This window comes from Sus scrofa, chromosome 5 (assembly GCF_000003025.6).
Source record: "Sus scrofa isolate TJ Tabasco breed Duroc chromosome 5, Sscrofa11.1, whole genome shotgun sequence".
Lineage (NCBI taxonomy): Eukaryota > Metazoa > Chordata > Mammalia > Artiodactyla > Suidae > Sus > Sus scrofa.
In genome coordinates this window covers 47,327,162-47,354,286 of record NC_010447.5, presented here as the reverse complement: position 1 = coordinate 47,354,286, position 27,125 = coordinate 47,327,162, and the positions used below count along the sequence as shown (strand labels likewise).

The 27,125-nt window shown below is 39.4% G+C and overlaps 1 protein-coding gene across 2 annotated transcripts in view; it reads right to left on the bottom strand.

Annotated features, from left to right (window-relative positions):
• The window catches only part of ITPR2 (inositol 1,4,5-trisphosphate receptor type 2), a 529,759-nt gene that overhangs the window by 111,395 nt on the left and 391,239 nt on the right, over nucleotides 1–27,125 (bottom strand). For both annotated transcript variants that reach the window (XM_021092919.1, XM_021092920.1), the window contains one exon: nucleotides 121–228. In XM_021092919.1, coding sequence (XP_020948578.1) covers nucleotides 121–228 — 108 coding nt within the window. The remainder of the gene's footprint in view (nucleotides 1–120; nucleotides 229–27,125) is intronic.

Here is a 27,125-nt window from a genome sequence, read left to right as displayed (position 1 = left end):
TTCCAGGTTATATCACTCGATTCTGCTTCATTGTGCTAAGAAACAATTACGAAAATAGTTTGAAAGGAAAGTAAACATCTTTTCACAGTTGGTCCCTTTTAAGAAATAACAGATCGTTACCTCGATTTGCGCAGTGTGGTTGGCATAATGCTTTAAGGCTTCATCTCCATCATCTGGATCAGATCCTGGTTTAAGCATCTGCTGTAACAGTTTGTTGTGGCGGGCCAACTAGAAGGGAAAAGAAGGGAAAAAACCTTAGGGCTTTTTTTCTCCTTTCCTGGGGACAAACTCTGAAATTACTTTCTCCACTTGGATGCAAAGCTTCACGGTTCTGGGGTTAATGGCAATTAATTCCAATTCTGGAAATCCTGTCTATTTGAAAGGTATAAGCAGTGAAATCACCAGAGCAATCTCACGTTTTTATTTGGCAATATACATTTTTAGCATGAGAAGACTGTGTCATTCATTCAATTACTATTTGTTAATTAAATATGTATCTTTAATAAATGTATAATTGTGGCAGCAAGAAGATACAAAATTGATATTCCTTATATTAAATTTGGATTACATGGACATATAAAATAATCTGATGAACCCTGTGATAGTTCAGTGGGTAGTGGTATCAATACAAGTGGCAGCTTCCTATACACACATAAATGGGTATTGATATTTCTTGCAGCATCTACTCAAAGCTCTACAATTAGCAGTTTGTACTAAAGTCCTGTGCTTCTGCATATCCATATGTAAAAACGAATGCTTTATGAGTATAGATCTGTTTTATTGTAACTGAAAGTGACCATTTAAAACAAAAATTTCACCATAAATTATCTTAAATCGCTACTGATACAAGTAATCTTTCTCTCATTTGCATGTCTATGGCATTTGTCTGCAAGTTCTCTCATTTTGTATATGATGAATATACACTGCCTTCAGTTACCTCTTTTATGGTTGTCTTGAACTATCTCCTAACCTTTATAAGGTCTTTAACCTTTCAGATTTTCTATTAAGCCTCAAGTTCCCTGAGAGCTTCTAGTAACAAAGACTCTGCCATGTGATTCTTTTACTCCCAGAACATTTCTGTCTCTTACTCTCTGTCAGGCACTATCCTAAATACTTAAGTACACAATCTCCTTTGATCCTAGTAAGAAATCCTGGGGGGTGTACTCTGATCATCCTCATTTTACAGATAGGGAAAATGAGACACAAAGCATTTAAGGGACTTGTCTGTGATAATGTAGCTTTCTAGCTAATAATAGAAACAGTATTGAACTCAAGCAGTATCGGTCCAGAGTCAATACTCAACAATAAAGAGTAATAATAAAATTTTGTATTATTCATGAAATGTTCTATAAATTGTAAGTATAAAGAATAGAGAAAACTTTTAAACAATAATTCAGAACCCATAAAACTAAATAAACATGATCCTTGTTAGTGATAATTTGGTTAACTATTCATTCCATTGATGTTGCTTTTCGTATTTGAAACTATTATTTTAGAACTAGCTTTCAGGGATATTTATAAATCACTCAAGAAAGCCATTTCCTGTTTTATATCTACATTTTATTTTTGACTCGAATGTGAATTATACAGATTTTCACCACACAACACAGTCATAAAACTTGTTGTGACTTGTAGGTGTTTCTAAAAATCTAAATGAGTTTCAAAGGGTAAAACTATTATAACCATGTAGGCATGTTAGCATATGTTTTAAGATATGGCCAGCTCTTAAAGGTAAAACTGGCCTGATTTGTTTAGAGATTGGATCTCCGGTATGAGGAGATAAGGATAATTCCAAGACTATTGACCTGAACACTGAAAGTTTAGAAATGTCACTTATGGAAAAATGCAGGAAGGAGCATATTTAGGAGTTGAGTATCAGGGCTTTGGTTTTGGATACATGAGGCTTTTCACATCATCTAAAAGGAAGTGGTATGCAGACTGTTGATAACATCTGTCAGGAATTTCTGAGCAGAGGTCGGGGTTGGAGCTATACATTCAGGAGTCATCAGTATATGCCTGATACGGAAGATCATGAACCTTAATCGGATCCCTTAAAGCAAGGTGAGACAGAGACTGTGGTTTTGCTGGGTGAGGTCAACAACACACAAAAAAAGAGAAAGGTGGAATTTAAGAGTATGCAAGGGAGTTCTCCTGTGGCAAAGCAGGTTAAGGATCTGGCGTTGTCACTGCAGTGGCTTGGATCACTGCTGTAGTATGGGTTCAATCTGGCCTGGGAACTTTCACTTATCTTTGAGGAAAAAAAAAAAAAAAAGAATCTTCACAAGGACTGTATATGGGACCATGGAATCCAACATGACAAAGGAAGGAAATGAAGCCAGGAGGGAAGATGAAAGGGTGATAGGCTAGACGAATTGTAGCTTCTAATGTGGATTTAAAAGTGGAATTTGGTGCTAGAAGGAAGTGCTTGTTAGGAAGGGCTAGTCGGAGTGAGATGCTTGGTATGAGCTTCCTGAGGGTGCTGGGAACAGTGATTAGTAAAAATCAAGTGTCAGGAGAGTTTGTCATCTAAGCCAATTTATCATCTCACTGCTTCTCACACCTCCCCCACCACCCTGTCCCGGTCACCATCTTCTCGTATCTGGGGATCTGCAAATAGACTTGTAGTCTCCCAGCTCCTCTTGTCTCCAGAGTCCCTGCGTTATCCTTTTCATCAGGTCCTGCCTCTTTTCTGCCCCATGCCCTCTGGCAGCTGCCGTCTCATTTACAGTCAGAGCCCAGTCTTCACCATGGCCAAGATAGTCCGCAGAATCTGGCCCCAAGCCCCTTCTGGACTCCCGTCCTGCTGCCCTTCCCACCAGCCACACTGGGCTCTGGGCTGTTCCTTCGATCTGAGAAGCACCTTCCCGTCACAGGGCTTTTGCAGTTGCAGTTCCCTTTGCCCGGATTCTCTTCCTCCAGATCCCCGCCCTCTTGCTCCCTTGCCTCCTTCAGGGCTCCTTTCAAACACTGTCTTATCAATAATCTTTTCTTTTCTTTTTTTGCCTTTTCTTATCTTTTTCTTTTTTTATTATTCAAATGAATTTATCACATCTGTAGTTGTATAATGATCATAACAATCTGATTTCACAGGGTTTCCATCCCACAGCCTAAGCACATCCGCCCACCCCCCAAATTGTCTCCTCCAGAGACTCTAAGTTTTTCAATGTCTATGAGTCAGCATCTGTTCTGCAAAGAAGTTCAGTCTGTCCTTTTTTCAGATTCCACATGCCAGTGAAAGCATTTGATGTTGGTGTCTCATTGTATGGCTGACTTCGCTTAGCATGATAATTTCTAGGTCCATCCGTGTTGCTAAAAATGCTGGTATTTCGTTCTTTTTCAATAATCTTTTAAGGACCTACTCACCCACCTCCCCCAACACATTTAGCCGCATTTCCTGCTTTATTTTCCTCCATGACGATACCATGGCGATACTATGGTCTGACCCAGCGTATGTTGTAACTGATCTACTAGTTATCTCCCCTTAAAGAAACTAAGTGTATGCTCTTAGAAAACACAGGCGTTCGTCTGTTTTGTTCACTGCTGTACTTCCAAGGCTTAGAACAGTGTCTGATACACAGTAGATGCTCAATACATATTTGTTTAATCTACTGAACATGAGCCTTTTAATCATAAATAATGGATAGTTTCCCAAGGTGAGACATTAATTTGAATAATTTTTAAATAAGTTTATTTATTAAAAAGATTTTATATTTTTCTTCAAGTGTAGTTAATTTACAATGTTGTGTTAGTTTCAAGTGTAAAACAAAGGATTCATAATATAAATATGTTCTTTTTCAGATTCTTTTCCATTATGGGTTATGACAAAGTTTGTTTTCTATATTCATAAGTTCATTTCTGTTTTCTAAATAAATTCATTTGTTAAAAAAAGCTTTTACTTCTTTATAGTCACTTTATAGTGTCAAACTGCTAAAATCATTTTAAGAAATCAATAATGCTATTTTATGTAATATAATTAATAGTACAAATCTGTACCTGCTTAAAAGAAATATAGTGGGGACACTTTCTTTTCTTTTTTTTTTTTTTTAGTAGGGCCTTTTTCCTTTCTTTAGTCTTAATGAATGATGCTACATTTGTCTTGTTTGATTACAAATAAGGGGTACTCTAATAGGCACTTTACAAAATGCCTAAGCTTCCCTTCAAATGTTCAAACATTTAAAACAATATTTTCATTCATGATTATATAAGTATTCTATACATATCTTGGAAATTCTGAAATATATATTTAAAAAAATACAAAATAGAAGTGATTGAATCATTTTTTAGATTCTTGGTAACTGATGGCTTTTCCTGACTAAAGTCGCCTGGTTTGTTTTCCCTTGTTTTGTGTTCAGATAGTACCCTGTACATATCTAGTTGGTATAACTTCTCATATTATATCTTCATAAATAGTATTTTTCTTCAATAGGCTGTAACATCCTTGATGAAAAGTGCCTGCTCTTACTCACCTCTACATTCTCAGAGCCCAAAACAGAATTTAGAACATCCACAGACAAAAATAAATATTGGTTGAATCAATCAAAGAAAGGGTTAGGTAATGACATTCGCTATACATTTAAGTGAGCAAGCCCTCATAAATCTCAGTAAAGTACCCCTCTGTTTTCTCCTTGATGAAGAGAGAAAGGCTAAAGAAATCTGATCAGAGGACAACAGAATTTCCAGTGTTTGCAGAAATAAAATATTTTAACTTTTTGTATCATAGTTATTTATATACTTATATGTCCTTTGCTAGATCACAAGCTATTTGGAAAGGAAAAGACTAGACATTCAATAAGTGTTGAATTGAGCTCTTCATGAAGCAAGGATAGCATTCCTATTAAATGGACAAAATACAAAAGAAGTAAAGAGTATCTCAGGGATTCTGAAATGTGTGAAAATGACTGATATCAATATAGAGCTCTTTTGGTCCAAATTTACAGCTTGCTAAAAGCACAGTACAAATTCTCAGAGACCAATTAACATACGCCCAATAGATTTTTAAAGAAATATTTAGTTCCCTATTTATGCAATTCTATTAAAAACATCAATGTAGAATGGTCACACTGCCCACCAGAAACAACAGGCTCTTCACTCTAGCCACACTTTGTCTGCTGTACCTGCCATGTACCTTTTCAGATGACATAAAGAAAGGACAACAACCCCAGCATCCAAGGATGCAACGACATCATTTAGTAGTATGTGCCTTGGAAACCAAAGGTGAAAACACTTGCTAAGTTTCTGGACAAGTATAGCACATCTGTCAAGAGCCATCACAGTGAGAAATCTAATTTAGGTCCTAATGAAAAACCAGAAAACAGTTAATTAAGATAATCAAGGAAAGCCATATCACGATATCCAACTTTACTTGACAGGACTCTCACTATAGTATTCAGCTGATCAGATGTCATGGCATAACACAGTCTGGGAAACCAACCAACAATCAATATTCGTAATAGTGAAAGCCTGAGCATGGGCAACAGCACTGAATGCTAAAAGGGATGATGTCATAGGTGGGAAATCTCTGGGCTCTAGAAATACTTGTAACCCACAACAGTCTTAGTGAGGCAAAATAGTAGCAATTGTCTTATAATGTGATGTGGATATGGGATTACATTTCTCATACCTGCCTAGTAAGCGATGCCAAAATTATTTTACCAATAAAGAATTCTTATTCGTCCATTATTACAGAGAAACTAGCCCGGAGGTAATTTCTCATCTATCATAACAGCAAAGTTTTAAAACAAAATGCAAGGTAATTTGTGGGCAGATAAATGTATATTATATATGTACAAAGTACAAGGTAATTCATAGGCATAATATATATTATTATTATATATATAAAATATATACATAATATACATATAAATATTATGTACACATATATTTTAGTGAGGAAGGGCTCTAAAGCTTTGGTGACGGGTTAGCCTTATAAAAGAATCAAGACATCTCCCATAGCAAAAGACTGCCAGGAAGAGCTAGAGATTCTTTTATTGCCTGTTGAAAAGAAAAATGAAAAGAATGTGCCTTATTGTTAATTATGACATATGTGAAATTTAAATACATATAGAACACTGGCTACAAACAAAAATATGTATAATGTATATATACATGCTTGTAAGTATAAACCTTATACATAAACACATATAACAGCAGGGTCTTTGGCTAACACTGGCAGTTTTTAAAATCCAAGATTGAGGTATAAAGATGACAGACTTGGGCTTTTCATTTTTAGCAGCATCCCTTATTAAACCATTTCACATCTGTCTTCTTTTCATCAGGACTGCAGTGTTCATTTCAGTTTGGATCCAAGAAAAAAAAAAATCAAACAATTGCACTTGAATGTTATTCAACAATAATTATTCTTTGGCACTTCTCATCTGTGAACTTTTTCATGTGAGCTCCACTTTTATTAATTGGTAAAACTGACATAGCTACTAGCTTTCCAAAGATCACAAAGTGAGCTAGAGTCTGAAGTCAGCATAATTGCCTTATCTGCTTAGGTTTGGTATACTGCTTTTATACCGAACATTCTTCTTGTTTGAAGCAGAGGAAAATCAGCAGAAGAGGGTATACACTAAGGTTTTGCCTATTCTAACATGCTTAAAATACACAAGTCCTGTATTTTCAAAATGTCTATTTCTCCACAATTTGGTGATTCTGTTCTTGCGCAAAGCACAGAAATACCATAGGATTAGAGACAAGTAAGACATTTCCTTCTTTTAGGCAACCTACTTTCTAGCTGGAGGAATTAAAATTAAAAGAGGGAAAATAAGGGCAGAAGTAGAAGCAATCCCATCTGGTTGGTGATACTAGGAAAGGAATCACGTAAGAGATACATTTGATAAAGGTTTTAAAGAATAGATACAATGTCCACAGGTAGAAAGGGGAAGGAGAGGATGGCATGAGGAAGCTGTCTATGTAGAGAGTAGTAATCTGCATGCACCAAGTCAGGGAGGATGGGTAGCAGAAGACAGGACTAGAATATGGAGCCACATTAAACAGCCATGTGAGGAGTCTGCATAGAGAACACAACTGTGGGTTGAACTGTGTCCACCAAAAAGATACATTCACATTCTAAGGTCTTTGCAGGTATAATGAAATTAAGATGAGGTCATATTGGATACAGTGGGTCCCACTCAATGGCAGGTGTCCTTATAAGAGGGAAATCTGGACACCCCCCCACACACACACACAACACACACACACACAGAGGGAGAATGCCATCTGAGAACAGGAGAGATAGGAGTGATACAAGCCAAGGAAAACCAAGGACTGCCACGAGAAACTAAGACGAGGCATGGAGGGATCCTACCCTAGAACCTTCAGAGAGATCCTGGCCCTGCCAACTCTTTGATTTAAGATTTCCAGCCCCCAGAACTCTGAGAGCATGAAAGCCTACTGTTTTCAGCTTTCAAGTTTGTGGTAATTTGTCATAGCAGCCTGGGGAAGCTGTCTTAGTCCGTTCAGGCTGCTGTAACAAAAAATACCATAGACTGGCTTATAACCAGAAACTTATTTCTCACATTTCTGGAGGCTGGGAAGTTCAAAATCAAGGCACTGGCAGTTTCCACATCTAAGGAGACCTCACTTCCTCACAGTTGGGTGTCTTTTCATTATAACCTCTTTGGTGGAAAGGGCAAGGGATCTCCCTTGGGCTCCCACCATCAGGACCTAATCACCTCCCAAAGGCCCCCCCCCCAACACGATCACAATAGGTTATTAGGACTCAACGTATAAATCTGGGGAGGGGATTCAAACATTCAATCTACAGCAAAAGCTAATGCAAATACAAGCCATAAAGGAATTTTTCTCTTTGCTGTAGCAAGACAAACTGAAATCCTTACCTCTTCTTTTTCCTTCTATTAGAAAACGAATGGGGGGTTAGAGAGAATCCATATCAGAAAGGTGCCATCTGTCCAGAGCTACTCTCAGGACTATGACATCTTTTATAAAGAAAACAGAGCAGAATTCCCATTGTGGTGCAGTGGTAACGAACCCGACTAGTATCCGTGAGGGTGTAGGTTCGATCCCTGGCCTTGCTCAGTGGGTTAGGACCTGGCATTGCTATGAGCTGTGGCGTAGGTCGTAGATGTGGCTTGGATCCCGAGCTGCTGCGGCTGTGGCGTGGGCAGCTGTAGCTCTGACTGGACCCCTAGCCTGGGAACCTCCATATGCCACGGCTCTAAAAAGCTATATAAATAAATAAATAAATAAGACCAAAGAGGAAAGAACTTTTCTTCTAGCATATGGAGATCAGGATTATTCTATTAGGAGTAGAGTCAGGGATGGACTGGGAGTTAGGGACTGGCATGTGCACACTGTGGTACATGGAATAATTGGCCAGTGGAGACCTGCTGTAAAGCACAGGGAACTCCGCCCAGTGTTCTGTGATTATCTACATGGGAAAAGAAGCTGAAAAAGAACGGATGTGTGTATATGTGTAACTGAACCACCTGGTTGTACAGCAGAAATGATCACAACATTGTAAGTCCACTATACTTCAATAAAACTTTAAAAAAGAAGGAGGAGGAGGAGGAGGAGGAGAAGAAAAGGTTTTCTCACATGAGGCAGTTCAGTCATGTGGTGTGGTCTCCGAAAATAGTTACCTTAACAGGAGGTGTTTGCACTAAGACAAACTTTAGAGAATCAGCTTCAGGCCCTCTGGGTAGACAGGAGCACTTCCCACCTCGGGCTGCAGAAAACCCTCATTAATACTCAGCTCATGTCTGAGGTTAAGGAGTGAAGGGGTCCTTGCCCAAGGAGGAAATGGTGGCTTTTCCCAAAGGAGGGAGGTGACAAAATTAGAGAGTTGGGGGAGGGGTCAGGTGAGGAGGAGAGGAAGTGGGGCGTGTATCACAGATGGGCTTTGGGAAGCAGAGGAAAGTAGTGATTCGCCACCAAACAGTGTCATGGAATGGATTATTTGGGAAAAGTAACAAATCTGTCTTTTTTAAACTTTTTCTTAACTTTTTAAGTTAATTCTTGTTCTTTTTTCTCTTTCTCAAACTTCCCTGTTCCTCAGTCAAACACCGTTGTCCATATGATCTGGAGGAGAATTTGGATTGTAACCAGAATGAGAGAGAAAAAAGGCAATATTCATTTTAGTGCATTTCCAATTAGGCTCTTGAGAATGTACAGAGAAAGCCTCCCCCCAAATCATACAAATGAACTTGTATACAAGATATAATATACAAGATATAGAAAACAACCTTATAGTTACCAAAGGGAAAGGGCAGGGAGGAATAAATTAGGATTTAGGGATTAACCTATACACACTACTATATATAAAATAGGTAACCAACAAGAACCTACTGTATATAGCACAGGGAATTCTACTCAATAGTTCACAATAATCTATAAGGGAAAAGAAACAAAAAAAAAAATGTGTGTATAATTAAATCACTTTGCCATACACCTCAAACTAACATAACGTTGTACATCTAGTATACTTCAATACAAACAAATAAATATTTTTTAAAAAGAAAGTATGACCAAGCAGAAAGCTGGCCATAGACAGGAGAGAGAATAGAGGGAGAGTTTCCTCCTGAGAAATATGGTTTGGTGCCCTTGGAAAGAGGTGGAGCAGACATCTGAGCACCTTGCCAGGCAGCTGTGGAGGATTCCAGGACCACCAGCCCACAGGACCCCAGACCCAAAGGAAAGCATGAGATTGCAAGATTGTTTTCCCTTAACCCTGCCACACACACACAACCACAGGGAAGGAAGGACTAGTCTCTCTGCTCCTGCTGCAGAACTGAAGGAGAGACCCTGGAAAGTCAGTATTACCCTACTTTAGAGCATCGTTATCCAAGGAGTTCAAAAAACATAGCTTATACTTATCTCATAACTGAAAAAAAATCTTTATGGTTCTTAGTGATCAGTTTATTATTTCCATTGTACAATGGTGGCCAAACTAAGATAAAAATACATGCAAAATGACAAGACATTTGCCAATTTTTTTTAAACTCCTCATTTCCAGATGGTCTAGACTCCCACTCATTAGAAAATCAGCAGGGTCTGTCTGAAATTATAGTAATATCGATACAAGATCTTTAGTAATTATATAAATAAATTTTTGATCGTTTAACCCTTGAAGCAGGGCAAAGGTGGGGGGAAGGCCAGAAACAATGTTTTCTTTGTACTAAGGTTTTGATGTAAAGCATAACGAATTGTTATGATGAAGAATCTAGCTTTTCTACTGACTGCTGATATTCATCCTAATATCAAGGCTCTTAAAACGTGGTCCTGGGCCAGTGGCATCAGCATCACCTGAGAACTTGTTAGAAATGCAAATTCTTAGGGCCACCTAACTTTCAGAGTCAGAAATTCCCCAGGAGATGGGGGGGGGGGTGGTGAGGGTTGGGCAGTCACCTTTTAACCGGACCTCTAGGTGATTTCAATCCTGCTAACAGTGAAAAGCCCTATCCTTAATACATTTCATCATTAGGACCAGTTTATATTCTTTTTTTTTGGCCGCACCTATAGCATGTGGAAGTTCCCAGGCCAGGGACTGAACCCACGCCACAACAGTAACCAGAGCCACAACAGTGACAAGGCTAGATCCTTAATCTGCTGAGCCACCAGGGAACTCCATGTTATTTTCTGGACAGAAAAATCCACCTTTTTGTAATCTAATACTAAACATAAAAGAAGTAACTGTTTTAAAAAGGACTTTTTTCCCTTTAAAAGCCTTTAAGAAAAATGTAAGCATTTAAGTACTTTTAATAACAGAAGTTTACTGCATAAGTTTCTCAAAACTAATTAAAATTGGGATCAGACATCAGATATATAAAAAGTATTCCATTTAATTTAATTAAAAAAATGGTCACTTATCACTCATAGCTTCCAATTTCGGAGCTTACTTTGCTCTTTTAAAAAGATTTCTGGGAGTTCCCTTCATGGCTCAGCAGTTAATGAACCCAACTAGGATGCATGAGGTTGCAGGTTCAATCCCTGGCCTTGCTCATTGGGTTAAAGATCTGGCGAGCTGTGGTGTAGGTTGCAGACGTGGCTCAGATCCCAGGTTGCCGTGGCTGTGGTGTAGGCAGGCAGCTGTAGCTCTGATTTGACCCCTAGCCTGAGAACCTCCATATGCCACGAGTGCAGCCCTATTAAAAAAAATAAAAAAAGATTTCTGTACTAAAACCCCATTAAGGTAAAAGAAAAAAGCTCATTAGAAGGTTTCTGTAATTACAATATATAATACATACATTAGTTCATAAAATTAGTTTCTAAGTTTATGTTCATGAGTAGATGAATAAAATTACCTTCAAAAACAAGCTTTTTCCCTAAAATTGTTCATCATATTTATTCTTTAGTTCCATTTGTTCAACTAAAACAGGTCATCCTTTCTTCTACCTCAAAACTGTAGAAGCGAAGTAGATCAGTTTTTATTGAGAATTTATCATTTTAAGGGAAAAAATGCCTGTCATTTAACATTTTTAAAAATGTTTTTATTGTTATTTACCCAATGAATTTTTTTTCCCCCTGTACAGCATGGTGACCCAGTTACACATACATGTATACAGTCTTTTTTCTCCCATTATCATGTTCCATCATAAGTGACCAGACATAGTTCTCAGTGCTACACAGCAGGATCTCATTGCTAATCCATTCCAAAAGCAATAGTTTGCATCTATTAATCCCAAGCTCTCAATCCACCCCGCTCCCTCCCCCTCAGAAAAATTTAATAAAGTATGGTGCTGAACTGCTTCTGATATTGGTGTAAGAATATACATCAGTATTTTCTGAATAACTAAAATTACAGGAAAATAAACTGTATGTAAGTAGGTCATCTTCTCTGAAATCAGTATTTCACAATAATATTCTGTATTAGTCACTATTGGCAGTGTCCTATTCAACACAAAATATTTCAGGGTAAGAAGCAAGGAGAGAAATTAGTTCTACATTTAATGGGATTTCAAAATTATTACATTATTAAAAAGAAAAAGAAGGCAGTAACTGATCTCTAGGAAATGCCAAAATGATGTACACTTGGAGTTTTTTGTAGAATTAATGAAAGACATTTCTTCAGACTCTATTTCTTTCCAATGTAAATAAAGACAAGTCTGAAATTTCTGGTTTCTGGTTCTTACTATTCTCATAAAGGAAGTAAAGCATTTTTTTAGACCAAGAGACAAGAAGATAATCATACCTGAGTAGTTTCTTCAAGCATCTAGAAATAAATTTGCTGGATATTTACCATTATGTCCTCTCTGAAGTGATTTTTACGGTTTGTGAAACAGCAGCAGAAGAGAAGGATCTTTCTCCATGATAATTAAAATAATGAAATGTGAGTGTGAATTACATTTATTTGATGTTAGTGTATCTTCCTCACTTAGAATATAAGACCAGAATTTTGTTTTGTTCACACTGGTATCTGGAACAGTGTCTAGCACAGAAGAGCCCTTTAATAAACACTTAGTGAATGGGTGAATGAATGGCAGGCATGGCATTTTTGTCTTTGGTTTTGTTTTTAGGACAGCCCCTGTGGCATATGGAAGTTCCTAGGCCAGGGGTCGAATCAGAGCTGCAGCTGCTGGCCTGTCCCACAGCCACACCAACACTGGATCTGAGCCGCATCTGTGACCTACATCACAGCTTGTGGCAATGCCTCATCATTAACTCACTGAGTGAGGCCAGGGATTGAACCTGCATCCTCACGGACAAACACTATGTCAGGTCCTTAACCCCCTGAGCCACAATGGGAACTCCCATAGAGTATTTTTATTTGTTCAATTTTTAATGGTAAATGTGTTTAAATTTCCGAAAGAGATTGAGATTTAGAAAATATCAAATTATACTTTGTGAATGTCCAAGGTGTCCTAATTCCTATTTCTGGAATAAAGCGGTCATTTACTTAAAACAAAGAAATTAGCAATGATAGCATTGCTTATCTCTTTAGGAGATTTCCAATTCCTTCACTATTTCCAGTGATTTCCTCCCCCCCTCCAAGGAAAGCATGAAGGGATGAAGTCATCCCTTTGAGGCCTTTGGCCTCATTACAATAGGTCTTATGATTGGCTGGGAAAATGTAGAGTATCCTTGTTCTCAAAGTCATTGTTGGAGTAAGCGGCCTTATTCTCCATGTGGAGAGATTTATTTCTGGTTCCACCCCTGACCTTTGATGGAACACATGCAAATCACTTGACCTTTTTATGTCTAATTTATGTGGCTGGGCAGTAACAATAATACCTACAATACCATTATCAGAGAGAATCACTGGTGGATCTGTGCTTCTAATGCCCCAGACATTCCTCAGCCAACCGGGCTTAGTGAGGAGCACAGCGTTACTGTTCTACTCTCCTTTATAATAGACCTCTTCTAAGAATGACTCAATTGCTTTCTCTTGACAAAGCCATTTCCAAGTGGGCTAATTAATGATGAATCATAATGATGAGTTCCATAACAGCTCTCACACCGCCAGTGTGCTCCAGAATCCAATCTGAAGTGTGTGGATGAGCCAGATGTAAAATCGGGGGGTGGAATATGGGGAATTAAGAAGAAGCACTACCAGATAATTTTCAGGAACTTTAAGCTCAATTGCTTGAAAGCATTTCAACTTCAGGTTTCTGCAGCTTTCTATTTCTGAGTTACATCAGACTGAGAAACACCGCGCTGACTCTAGGTTTAACTGTCTAATCAACAGCTGTTTAAAAAAAAGGTCAGCTTTTGTTAGAGTGGTTCTCAAAAGGGAGAGAATTATTGCTCAAGTGAACTTCTGCCTTTCAAAGGCAAACCTAATAAAGGAGGAAATGAGGTGGCAAGGTGAATTTCAACTCTAAGTGAGGATTTCAGATCAGCTGCATCAAACTGAAAAGAGACAAAGAATTTCAAACAGACTAGTTTGTTACTTGTTCATTCTGTGACATCCAACACCTTTGAAATGTTACTTAGTCATTCAGAAGTTAAATTACCTGGGTTCCAAAGGAAAAGACAAAGGAGAGGGCATATGCAAAGAGAGAGAAAGGAGGAAAGAAAATTTAGAGACAAACTCATTTAGAAGGACTTGTTCTCCTTTCTTAAAAAAAGATATAGCTAACTGCCAGGCAAGACATTTAAGGATACAGGCATTGAACACAAATGTATAAACACTACAGACAAAGCTACTGCCGATATTATAATCTTCTTTAATGTTATATGAGAAGGTCATGAATTACCCGCAAATGCAATAATATTGTTAGATCCACGAAAACATTTTATGTACATAAAATGAAGACCCACTTATCCCAATCCAAAACAACAACAAAAATTATAATTTAAGCAGTTGTGAGCTAAATACTATGATTAGTGGGAGCCTTGTATGTTCATTCCAAAATACTTCATGAAACTATGGTGTGTGCCCAGTGAGTATAACAGCAAACAAAACAGAGCTCTTGCCTTTATGAAGTGGACTTTCTGGTCATGGGTGAAACATACACAGATGAATTGTCTATCAAAAGGGGGAAATGCTAAGAAGAAAACAAAGCAGAAGATGGGAGTAATGAGTACTGGGGGGATAGCAGATGACCATTAAAAAAAATTTTTTTTTGGCTGTACCCATGGCATGCAGAAGTTCCCAAGCCAGGGATCGAACCTGCATCACAGCAATGACCCCAGCTGCTGCAGTGACAACATCAGATCCTTAACCTAGTAGCCCACCAGGGGACTCGAGGTTGCCGTTTTGTATGAAATGATCAAAACATTGTAACAGAAACTTAAAAGGCAGAAGAAACAGTAAATTCAATGACACAAAGCCGGGTTATGTTTGCTGGCTCCAAAGCACACCCATGAGACCAGTGTGGCTTGAGCGGATGAGGAGGAGGGTGGCCAGAGAGACAGGTAGAGGGGACATAGGGGTCAGGTCACACTGAGAAGCTTTAGAGGCCAATGCCAAGATTTGACTTCTGTTCAGAACCTGAAAGTATTAGAAGATTGTGAGCAGAGAGGAGATGTAATCTGCACTGCATTTTTAAGGGTTCAGTGCCGCTACTGCGTTATAGAATATATTAAGGACTTCAGGGGTGAATGGATGCAGGGAAGAGAATCCAGTGCCTTTTGAAATTAACCAAGGTGAGAAATGGTGGTGGTTTGGAGTGGGTGGTAGTGAAGGATGTGAGAAGATTCTGGAATACATAGTGCAAGAGGAGGAATGCTGAACAGAGAGGGCTAGACAGTAGGATTGCACAGTGGTTAGTATTACAGGCTCTGGACAGACATGGGTTCGAATCCCGTCCAAGAACCATACTTTATTCATATTTATCTCAGAGGGTTATTGTGATGATTACATGAGGCATAGTACCTAACACAAAGTAAGTACTTGATAGCTGAGCAAAATTTTTAAAAAGTAATCAGGCAGATCATCAAAATTCTCCCAAACCATATTACTAAGCGCATGCTCTGCTCTACAGAAAGCGATTGATACACGTTTGGTCGGGTGACAGACACAACCAGTTGGCATTTCAGAACAATCTCTTTGACTTCCCCATGGAAAGTGGATTAAAAAGGGATGTGACTGGAGGCAAAGAAAAAGGAGGTTGCTACAGTGGTCCAGACAAGAAGTGATGGCAGAAGGAGGAAATCAGCAAGAAAAGATGGGGCAGGTCTGAGAGGGGTCGAGCTGGTGGGCCACACTGTCCAGGTGGGGAAGAGGAAGGGTCAAGATGAATCCCAGCTTTCTAGCTGGATAACTGGTTAGAGAATCATGCCACTCACAGAGAAAGGGAGTTCAGCATAATTCTGGGCAGAGACTGATCCTGTTTTTAAGACTGTTTCCCTGTGCCACCATAAACCCAGACTGCAATACACAAGGAGTTCCTTTGTGGCTCAGCAGGTTAAGGATCCAGCACTGTCAGTGGTGTAGCTCTGATTACTGCTGTGGTGCATGTTCAATCCCTGGCCCTGGGAACTTCAGCATGCCATCAGCAAAGCCAAAAAAATAAGGTTGCAATGCCTAAGAAAGCAGAATGTCAGCGTCCTCAGAAGCAGCTGGGAATGGCTTGGCTACCTGTCACCACCTGCAGCCTCACCACTGATCTTTTCCTGATATGTATGTTTAATTTATTACTTTGGAAAACATCTCCCTTTGTGTCAGTGTTAAACATGTGGGAGTGATCAACTTTAAAAACAAGTTAAATAAAAGGTACTTCTAGAATCAAGGATACAGTCAATAAAACAGGGGGTGATGGAGGCAAACAATGTCAAGGAAAACTTGCCCAAAGAAAGTGTTTTCTGTTAAAATGCTATAGACAAATGTTTGTTTATTCCTTTTGGAGCTCATTTGTGGGCCCTCTTGCAGCATCCGTTTAGGATCAGAACACAGCGGCTGTCTGAACTCGAGTCCTACCCAACCATAATGAGCCTCTCCTGCCTGTTTCAGCAGCTTGAGCGTTAAGGCCGCCCTGCAGCTCTGACATTTAATTAGCACCGTCGCTGGGATCCCATAGTGTGCCTTCCCAGATGGGAGCCACAGAGCACTGTGCGGGGTGGGTATGAGCTGAAACAAATCCCTTGTCTGGCAGATCAAGACCTGCTTCTGCAAAATGGAACCTGTATTTCCTATCAGCCCTTTACTGGCAGTGCTTTTAGGTAGTGCCACTGTGTTAAGAGCAGAGCAAACGTATATGAGGAGCCTTAGGAAACCTTGGAGGATGGACATTTTGAACAAAACACACACACACACACACACACACACACACACACACCTCACTTCTTCTGAAGAGCAACTGCAGTATTTTGAGGGTATCAAGTTGCTCAGTGACAGCGAGACAATCTGACTTGTAAAGCCACTGGTGTCTATTTCACTCTCCCTCCTCTCCAAGATTTAGAACTGATGTTTCACTTTCATTCCAGTTAAGACAGGGATCAGAGAGGATACACTGGCTAAGTTGCTTTGAATCTCTGCTTCTCTGACTCTAATGAGCATCTGGAGTGAATCTACCTTTCAGGCAGTGTTGCCATGGGCTCCTCAGCTCACTGCTCTCTGTCTGGACCCTCACCGCTCAGTATGGGATGCTTGTAGTGAGATGAATCTGCTAAGTGCCAAATCCAGGGGTTGGGTTTGTGGCTGCACCTTGGGTACTGAGTTCTTTGGGGCCACTGGTCCCACGCTCCTTTGTGAGTCTCTCTCCTATATTGCTTTCATGTTCCATTCCCTTGACCTATAGGTTCTTCTTCCTCCTCCTTCCCTTTCCTTGCTGCATGCACTAGTTCCCAGCCAGGGATTGGGCCCTGCAGTGACCTGAGCCACTGCAGTGACAATGCCAGATCCTTAGCCCTCTGAGCCACTAGGGAACTCTCCCTCCTCCTGTCCATTCTTGATCTTTTTGATTAATTGCTTTCCCTGGGAGATCTCATCTACACCCACCACTTCAAACAGCATCTATATCCTCATGTCTCTGACTACCAATATTCTGAGCCCAGCGCTCTTTCCTGAGGTACATAAAATCAACTGCATGCTGTACACCTCTGCCCCAATGTCCCATAAATTCCTCAAACACCAGAGGTCTAGAACCATGCTGCTTCTCTCCTCATCGGACCTCCAAGCCTTCTCTATCTCCAGTCTTGGGAAATGCACCATTACTTACACACCCACTGACAGTTATCCAAGATTCTCCCATCATTCTCACTCTCCTTATACCATTCCCAGGTATTACATCAGCTAGAGAGGAAGTGGTATTTGCATGGAGATAGTGATGGCTTCTCGTTTGTCCAGGGATAAAGGCCAACCCCCTGAGCAAGGTCTACATGCCCTCTGGCCTGACCCTGTCAATCTCATTAGCCTCATCTCTGGCCCTCTCCCACTTTGAGTCCCAGCCATCCTGGCCTTCCCTTCTTGTCTGGCCTTTAGGAACTTTATATATAAAGCAGAAAGTGGCTCAGGATTCTCATACTGCTGTAAGGGTCAAACAAAGATAGGCATCCTTGGTGGAGAGAGGTATGGTTCACATGGGCTTGTTTTGATGGGAGCTGTGTTTTAAAAGAGTCTTCATGTTCCTAAACTGCCCAGATTAATGCCTTTAATTTCACACAAATGAAAATTAGGTGACAATCAGATTAGCTTGATAGTAGGAGAGTGGGAAGTTCAAAAGGAGAGGGAAACAGAACAAACCTAAAGCGGCTGAATCTGGGTCAGGAACCAGGCTTTGGGACCATTAGGGAAGGAAGTTGATGAGGGCAAACAAGTGGAGCAGTTTTTTTTTTTTTTTTTTTTTTTTTTTTTTTTTTTTTTAAGCTGTGGCCTGCAGACAAGAATAAACATACTCAGGATGTATGGTAAGAAGCAATTTGTGGCTCCACCCCAGGACCTATTCAATCAAAGTCTCTGGGGACTGGGGGTCCAGGAGTCTGATGCGCATTACAATGTGAGAGCTGCTGCTCTGACCTCAGCTTGAATACATAACACTTCTGGCTTCCCCAGCTGTGTACCAGCCAAGTTTCTTTCATTTGCCCTCCACCCTCAACCCCATAGATCTGTGTCATTCCAAGGACATCTCCCTTCATGTCCCCTGCTTCTGCTTCTGTCCTACTTGATTCATTCACACTCCTGTTTCACACTTGACTCATTCATATTCTCAGACTAAGAAGTGAACATATGCTGCCCCGTCAGCTAGTTCGTCAACTGCCATTTAGGATCAGGCTTCCACCGTTCACAGCAGACTGAAATCACAGAATCACAGCAATGGAAAGAAAGGTCCTCCAGAGAGTCTGCTTTTATCCAGGCAGAAACTTATCTTAAACACATGTCTCTCTGTTGTGTGTTTGTGTGTGTGAGTGTGTTACACTCACATACAAAGTGAATTAAATGTTATAAATACAAACATGAAAAATACAGATAAATGACCTCTCGATTCTGACCCAAAAATATTTTTCAAATGTGGGAAATTTGTGACTGCGAAGATTCTAAAAATTATCTAAAGTAGGGTTTAGAAAACTACACTTGTGGGTCAAACCTGACCTGTCACCTGTTTTCTAAAATGAAGTTTCATTTTAACACAGCGATGCTCATTTCTTTAGGTGTTGTCTATGGCTGGTTTTGCGCCAGAATAACAAGTTAAATGTTTGCAACAGAGACTATAACTGGAAAAGCCTAAAATATTTACTGTGTAGCTCTTTGCAAAAAGTTACCTATAAACAAAAAAAGTAAACCAAACTTGCAAATAGTTTGCAGATCTCATATATCTTACAAAATGATAAATAGATAGATAGATAGATAGATAGATAGATAGATAGATAGATAGATAGATAAACAGAAAAAATTATCTTTTGAATCAAACATTTTTGTGTTTCTATAATTGATAATAATTCATCGATAACATAAATTCCGACAAGGGACTTTCCAGAACTTTCCCCTACTGTACAATTTCACATAACTACCTGGTTGTGATGTAGAAGGGGGACTTTTTTGGTTTGGCTGAGGATAACTATTTCCCTTGCTGAAACTTCACTTTTTAGTTCAACAGTTTATCTTCCAGCATTATTTTATCACTATGGTCTCTCAGGTTTCTGTACCTCTATGTATAACTCTGAAACTCAAAATGTACCAACAGCTACAAAACACAAAAGCTGAGCGAGCTCATCAGCTTACTAGTTAAGACTCACATACCTACAAAAGTCTCTTGGCTATTAAATCAGAAAAAAACATATTTTCATACCCCACCTTAAAATTCCACCATTGGATCTACTGACTAAAAAAGGACTATTTGGAACCATCAGTTCAGTCATCTCATACTTTTATAGTGAGTCCTTGGGATAAAATGTCAGTTACATAGTTAAACATTCTTCATTGATGTTTGAGCTGGAGAAACAAGTTAACCAACAAACACAGGCAGATATATGCAAGGACACACACAAACACACATTCCCAGAAAACTACCTGTGCTTTGACATAAGCATTTTTGGACTGGCTTCTGTGTTTACCAATTACATTTTCTCATGGGTTCTTTTTTAACTGATCTCTCTTTAAATCCCTGCTTAATAATGCCAGAGTGTAAATTAGGGTATGAATCAAAATACCATCATGAAAAGATCTCCTGAAGATGTGGAATAAAGCATTTGAATGGGCGGGTATCTTTAAAGCAGACTTCTGTGTCATTTGTTTTCATGTTACTGTGTTTACTAGAATGCTACGAAATCCTTAACATCTCATTAATTTTATAGCAACATAAATAAGAATGAAGTACCCTAAGGGACAGAATGCCATGTCACATTTCAGTAAATATTTCTACTAAACTATCTTTGGGCGCTTAAAGAATTTGATAAGATGCACCCTCCATTGCTACCCCCGAAATTTTCACCACACTGCCTCCTCCATCCTGTTGGTGTGATGTCTCAGCACCTCACCCCGCTACACACGTCATGATGACTATTACCTCTTCCTCTGTTCTTGCTTTCTCTGTGATGGAAATGCCTTCCTCTCTTTTCTCTGCTTATCTAAATCTTATCAATACATAAGATTCCTCTAAAACATTAGTCCTTCCACAAAGCCCCTCTATAGTGACCGCAGCCAGTATTAACCCATTTCCTTTCTAGACATCTATGGCACTCGTTAACTATAATAGCCACTCACTTAATCAAAAGTGTTTACTGTATCAAACACAGTACTGTGCACTGGGCAACACAGTCATGAATAAAGCATAACTCCTGCCTTTGAGGAATCTGGAGTCTCGGGGAGACAAGCAAGTACACAATAATTCCATGATACACGTGCTGGGATCAGAGTAAACACAGTGTGTGATGGGAACACACAAAGCAGGCATTAACCCAGCCTTGGCTTAGAGTAATGAGAAGAAGTCAAGGTTCCAGAGTCACAGAGTCTGGGTGTGAATCTCTGTTAAAAAGACTGTGGGAGACTCAGAGTTTCATTATAAATATGTGAAGTGTGAGATGTCTAAAAAGACACTCAAACGCAGATGGCAAACAAGCAGTTGATGAATCAATCTGGTGCTCAGAAGAGAGGCCCACATGGAAGATATAACCTGGGGGGTTATCATAGGACAGCTGGTGTTTAAAGTCATGTCACTGAAGGAGATCGTCTAGGGAGTGAGGGTCATTGATACCAGCGGAATGAGTCCTAGAACACTCAGACTGGAACGTTCTGATAGAAGTAGGAGAGGAATTCCTATTGTGGCTTAGTGGTAACAAACCCGACTATGAGCACAAGCATGCAAGTTCAATCCCTGGCCTCGCTGAGTGGGTTAAGGATCTGGCATTGCTGTGGCTGTGGTGTAGGCTGTTAGCCACAGCTACGATTCCACCCCTAGCCTGGGAACTTCTATATACTTCAGGTGCGGCCCTAAAAAAACAAAACAGAAAACAAAAAATGAAGAAGAGGGAGAGCCATAGGAACCAAGGATGGAAACTGAGAAGGGGCCAGGAGGGAAGCAGAAAAGGAGAAAACCGTGCTGCATGAAAGCTAAGTTAAGGATTTTAAGAAGAGAGCAGCTGACTGTGAAATGTTATGATTGGATGAATACGGCAGAGACTGAAGACAACCCATTCCTTTGGTCCAGGTGGCAGTCACTGATGACTTCGCTATGTGCTGTGCTGGTGGCTTGGTGAGGATGAAAGCTTGGCAGGGATGGACTTAAGACAGAAAAGAAAGAGGAAACGGAAATAACGATTGTATACAATTTTTGATCGTTTTGCTAAAAAAAGGGAGCAGAGCTACGGGTCAGTGGATTGGGGGTTTTTAGAGAAACTGATTTGCCTGCTTGAATGCTGAGCAAATGCTTAAGTACAAGGGAAAGTGATGTCTCTGTTCCTCTGACTCTCTCCTTCCATCTCTGTCTCAGCCACACGCTCACTTTCCCATGCACACTCCTAGCCCGAGATCCCAGAACACCCCAGCGACACATCCTCCATAGGGCTGCAGCTCTGTGACTGTCTTTATGAATCCTGCTAATACATGGTCAAATCCATGAGTATAGAGGCTGTTTCTCATTTGCACACCCTCAGCATTCCCCACCTGTGGCAGAACTAATGCCTGTAGACTACCTGCTCCTGAAGGAACAGACAGTGTGATCTCAGGGAGGGTGACATCCCCCCAAAATGTAGGTTCACTGGGGAAGGGATCTGGGTCTGCCTGATGAGAATAGAGCCTGGTTATAGCATGTGATCCACAAATTTACATTAAATTCAGAATGAATTTAGCTGGGGAAAGTCATGATAATAGATCTGATAAGCGTCAATAAATCTGATGGAGCACTTCCTACGCGCCAGGCTCTGTCCAGGTACTGGATGTATACATTGGAACATTCGTGGGAATAACTGTCAATCTTTACATTAAACTTTTTACCAGAAATTTGGGAGTTCCTATCGTGGTTCAGCGGAAAGAATCTGACTAGCATCCATGAAGACTTAGGTTTGATCCCTGGCCTTGCTCAGTGGGTTAAGGATCCAGCATTGCCATGAGCTGTGGTGTAGGTTACAGATGCAGCTCGGATTGGCATTGCTGTGGCTGTGGTGTAGGCTGGCAGCTACAGCTCCCATTTGACCCCTAGCTTGGGGACCTCCATATGCCGCAGGGGTGCGCCCCCACCCAAAAAAAGGACAAAAAAATTTGCTTGCTTTTTATTACCATAGATAATGCATGGCAACAGGATACAACTAAGTTTTTTTTAAATCTAGTACCTGACAAAAATTTTTAAGTTACCTCTATTACACCACTAATAATTAAGACTACCAACAAGGATTCCTTCAATAAATTCCTATTAGAATTAGGTACAAAGAAGAGTTGCTTCACTAATAATCAGTATGGGTTTGTGTTTTTTTTTGGGGGGGTGAATTTTGATGGTTTTCTTGATTAGACATGTATCATAAAACTTGATATTTCTTTTGTCTCAGTTGCCAAGAAACACAGAATAATTAATGCTCAATGTGACATTAGTTAATAATTATGTATTTTATTACATCAAACTGCCTTGTCATAGCAACACAGAAAAATATCTTTCTTGTAGCAAGAAAATAGCTGATTCTGGTTTTCCTATTTCTTTCAGAAAAGAAAACTTGCAATTATGTTAAGTTTTCAGGCAAAGTTCATTTAGTTGCTTACATTTCTACATATCTATTAGAAAAACTAATGGCAGTTTTTTCGCATAGCTGGGCAATTAGGATAAGTCTATTTTCTGTGATTTAATAAAATAATCTCTTGGTATTTAAAAATATTTTTTCAGCTAAATTCACATATTAGAAAGTTTCTGCATTACCAAAGTCTCTCTGTTAAATGACCTTGCATATATATTTTCAGAATAACTATTGTATTGTACACACTTCAAGTTTATTTATATTCAAATATTGACTGTAACTCAGAAGACTATTTATCCCTGAAGACTAAAACCATCTATGTCCATTTTTTTTTCCTGATGTTTTCTGCAGAACAGTTTATAAAATGTTGTTTGCCATGCTATCCCTTGCCCTTGTATAAATTCCCTTTGGAATTAGATACCTAATAAGTTGGTCATAAGTTAAGTAGTATAGGTATTCATTGTATTGCCCATTATTTTTCACTTTTGGTTAGCAAGAAACTCAGAGCTACCACTGTTAAATAGTAAGGATATTGGCCAAGACCCTTAGTATGCTTAGATTCCTTTGGCTTCTCAAGGCTTTTGATCTTATATTCTAATAGTCTAATTATACAAGTGCATTTCTTATTCAACCTCAAATCCTTTTTATAAGTAGGCAAGGTATAAATAAATACATAAATATCCAGTAGCGAGTTAGTTATTACTTCATTACATTATTTAAAACATAATCTGAAAGTTCCTTTGTGGCACAGCAGGTTAAGGATCCACCATTTCTGCAGCTGAAGCACAGGTCACAGCTGCAGCATGGGTTTAATCCCTGGTTCGGGAACTTCCATATGCCACAGGTGAAGTCTCCCCACCAAATATTTTTTAGTTAAAAAGTAAGAGTCTAATCCAGTAAATGAGCCATCATGGTCCAGCTACCTTCTAGTGTCCAACAGGTCTCTGAAAGTTTGCCCAGCAAACATAGCTCATGGATATTCATCATATTTTTATAGAGAAAGCTGAAGTCAGAGAAGTTGAGTGACATAATCAGCTAATGGAGAAAATAGAGGGCGCACAGTGAATAAGAATTAAGCTGCTTGTGCAGTGTTCCAGCCAACATATTACTGCGCTACAAGCGCCTCTGTGAGCTGCAAAACCAGCTGTGTTTTCTACTCTCTGCACTACCAGCCATAATAAAGATAAAGTAATTGTAAGTTAGTTAAAAACCCTTCAAAGATATTAAAGATGGAAGTTATGTATCCAATTACAAGCCTGTCTTTCTGTTTCTACAAATAAAGTAAATGAGGCAATGCTGATTACTACACATTAGCTTAAGAAAATGGAAGTGGTGAAGAGGTGAAGCAGCATAAATTTCTAAGGAAAACATCTCAAGTAGTCTGAGCAATATATACATTTCTTTTTTTTTTGCCATTTCTTGGGCCGCTCCTGCAGCATATGGAGGTTCCCGGGCTAGGGGTCTAATCAGAGCTGTAGCTGCCAGCCTTCGCCAGAGCCACAGCAACGCTGGATCCGAGCCGCATCTGCGACCTACACCACAGCTCACGGCAACGCCGGAACCTTGACCCACTGAGCAAGGGCAGGGATCGAACCCGCAACCTCATGGTTCCTAGTCGGATTCATTAACCACTACGCCACGACAGGAACTCCGCAATATATACATTTCATATGGCTTTGGTATAAATTAAAATTTAGCTACTTAGAGTAATGCATATGTGGGGCTCTTAAATATAGCTCAAATAACTGCAGCTATGAGATAAAAATTTTAAGGGAAAAATGGATTAATGAGGACTTTGAGGATATCTAGAAAATTCTTTCAGCATGACAGAAAGTTTCCTAGTCCTTGAAACAGTATAGCAGTTCCTACCATCCTCTCTCCCCTGAAAGGACAGAAAGAGATATTGGCTTTGGTTGGGGACAGAATAATAACCCAAATGTCTAAAATATGCTAGGCAATATTTCCCTGCATAGAAAACAAACAAACAAACAAAAAACCCCAAAAAACAAAACCTGTCTGGTATGTCTAACTCTCCTAATAGATTGGGAGTTCAATGAATATAGTTGAAATCAGAGCAGATCTAAGGAGGTGCCAAAGACACAGCAAAGGTCTTCCACATTGCCAGAATTCAGACTGATGCTCTAATACTTATGTCATTTAGAAATAAATATAAATCTACTAAACATGAAACATTAGGCAGAGAAATAACTGCTTCCATGCATTTGGCTTCATGATCCTCACACCAAATTAACAATTAGAAGTCCAATTTCAATGCGTTTCCTGGACTGCATTTTTTATGGCCCCCATTAACCATGAATCTGAGAGGTCAGATAAATGACATTAATCCATAGATTCTTCATTGTTTCTTGAAAGACATGTAGGTGTATGTTTGAAGATTTAAATACCTAAGCATTTTTTTCCCGTGATATTATTCTTTATGGAAGTTTCATTTTTTTTTTCAAATGAGGCCCCATGAGTGTCCAGATTTTGTAAATCAAATGCTAATTTTGTAGAGAAGACCTACATACATGAAATAAAGACCAATTCTAGAATTATACACAGTATAAGCTAGGGTAAATGAATGTAAGCAGTTTGGGGTGAACATAATAGACACAAGAATGAAAAACAAAGAAAAGACCATTGTTGGTTGGAAGTTGGGTAAGTAGGTCTCATTTAGATCTTAGAGGAACTCAGGTAATACCGAATGGATTTTAAGAACAGGAGGAGAGGTTTTCCTGCTTTAGAGGAAACATGGTATCATGAATGAAAGCAACAGAAGTTCCTGACATGAGGGAGGATATAATAGAATCCATCTATATAGGGTTTGCTGACATGACTGGCAGAGAGTAATCTATGAAATTAAAGAGAAAGTTCAGAGCAGTGGAATAAGACTGTTGACAGCCAGAATGCTAATATCAATTTTTGGGATGCTATTTCATGGTATCGATATCATATAAAAATATTACCAGCATGCATGTATTTTTTCAAGAAATTATTCTCCTAAACTCTTTGAGTATCTAATATAGCTAGGAATGTACTTAGCATAGAAACAGAAAAAGTAATTGTCTGTGAATAAGGATTTATACTCCAGTGGGGGAATATATAATTAATTTTGATGATGATGATGATGATAACAGGCAAATATCTTTTTTTTTTTTCTTTTTAGGGCCACACCTGCAGCATATGGAAGTTCCTAGGCTAGGAGCTGACTGGGAGCTGCAGCTGCTGGCCTACACCACAGCCACAGCAACACAGGATCCTTAACACACTGAGCAAGACCAGGGATTGATCAAACCTGCATCCCCATGGGTACTGGCTGGGTTGGAAACTCTTTAAACCACAGTGGGAACTCCCAGAAAATATCTTTTTATTCAGTTTTTTATTATAATACTTAATTTATAAAACCCTTAAGTTTTATAATATCATGTCCCATTCATTCATTCCCTTCATTCACGCAACATTTGTTAATTGCCTATACTCAGGGTCACTACAGTTGTTAAAGATGTTGACTCATTCAAATTATGGTAATTAGCTTTATATAAAGACATAAGTAGATACTACACCAGATCCCTACCTATATTCCCCAAATAAACTCCTTTCTCTAAAATATCCACGGTGCATTTTTGCAGAAGTTGTTGCCGCTGCCTGGAATGTTCTCACCTCTCTCCATTCTCCAAAATTCAGTTGAAGTGTCACCTCTTCCATGAATCCTCCCCTGACTCCTAGGGGAAATGTGTCTTGCACAAACTTCCATTTTAACGAAAGTATGTTAAATTATAATGATTTACCTGTCTCCCTCTCCCCCCTCCAACATACTTAGCTGTAAGCTTCTTGATGGTATCCTTATTTATTTTCCATCTTAGCAACTGAAACAATGCCTGATATAAGAGGTGCTCAATATATGTTCTTAAATGACTATCTTATAATAGATGAGCCTCTGGTGCAGCGTATATGATCATTATAATATTCAAGTGGTAGTAGCTGGAAAAGGGTCTAACTCCACAGGTCTTTTACTCCTCTAAACTGCCAGGTTCATTGCCACTTTCCAGACAGCTCTGGGATGCTCCTCCATACCTCCCCATTACATCCTGCTGGCTTTTTCTTTTCACTTAGACCTGGCTTCAGTT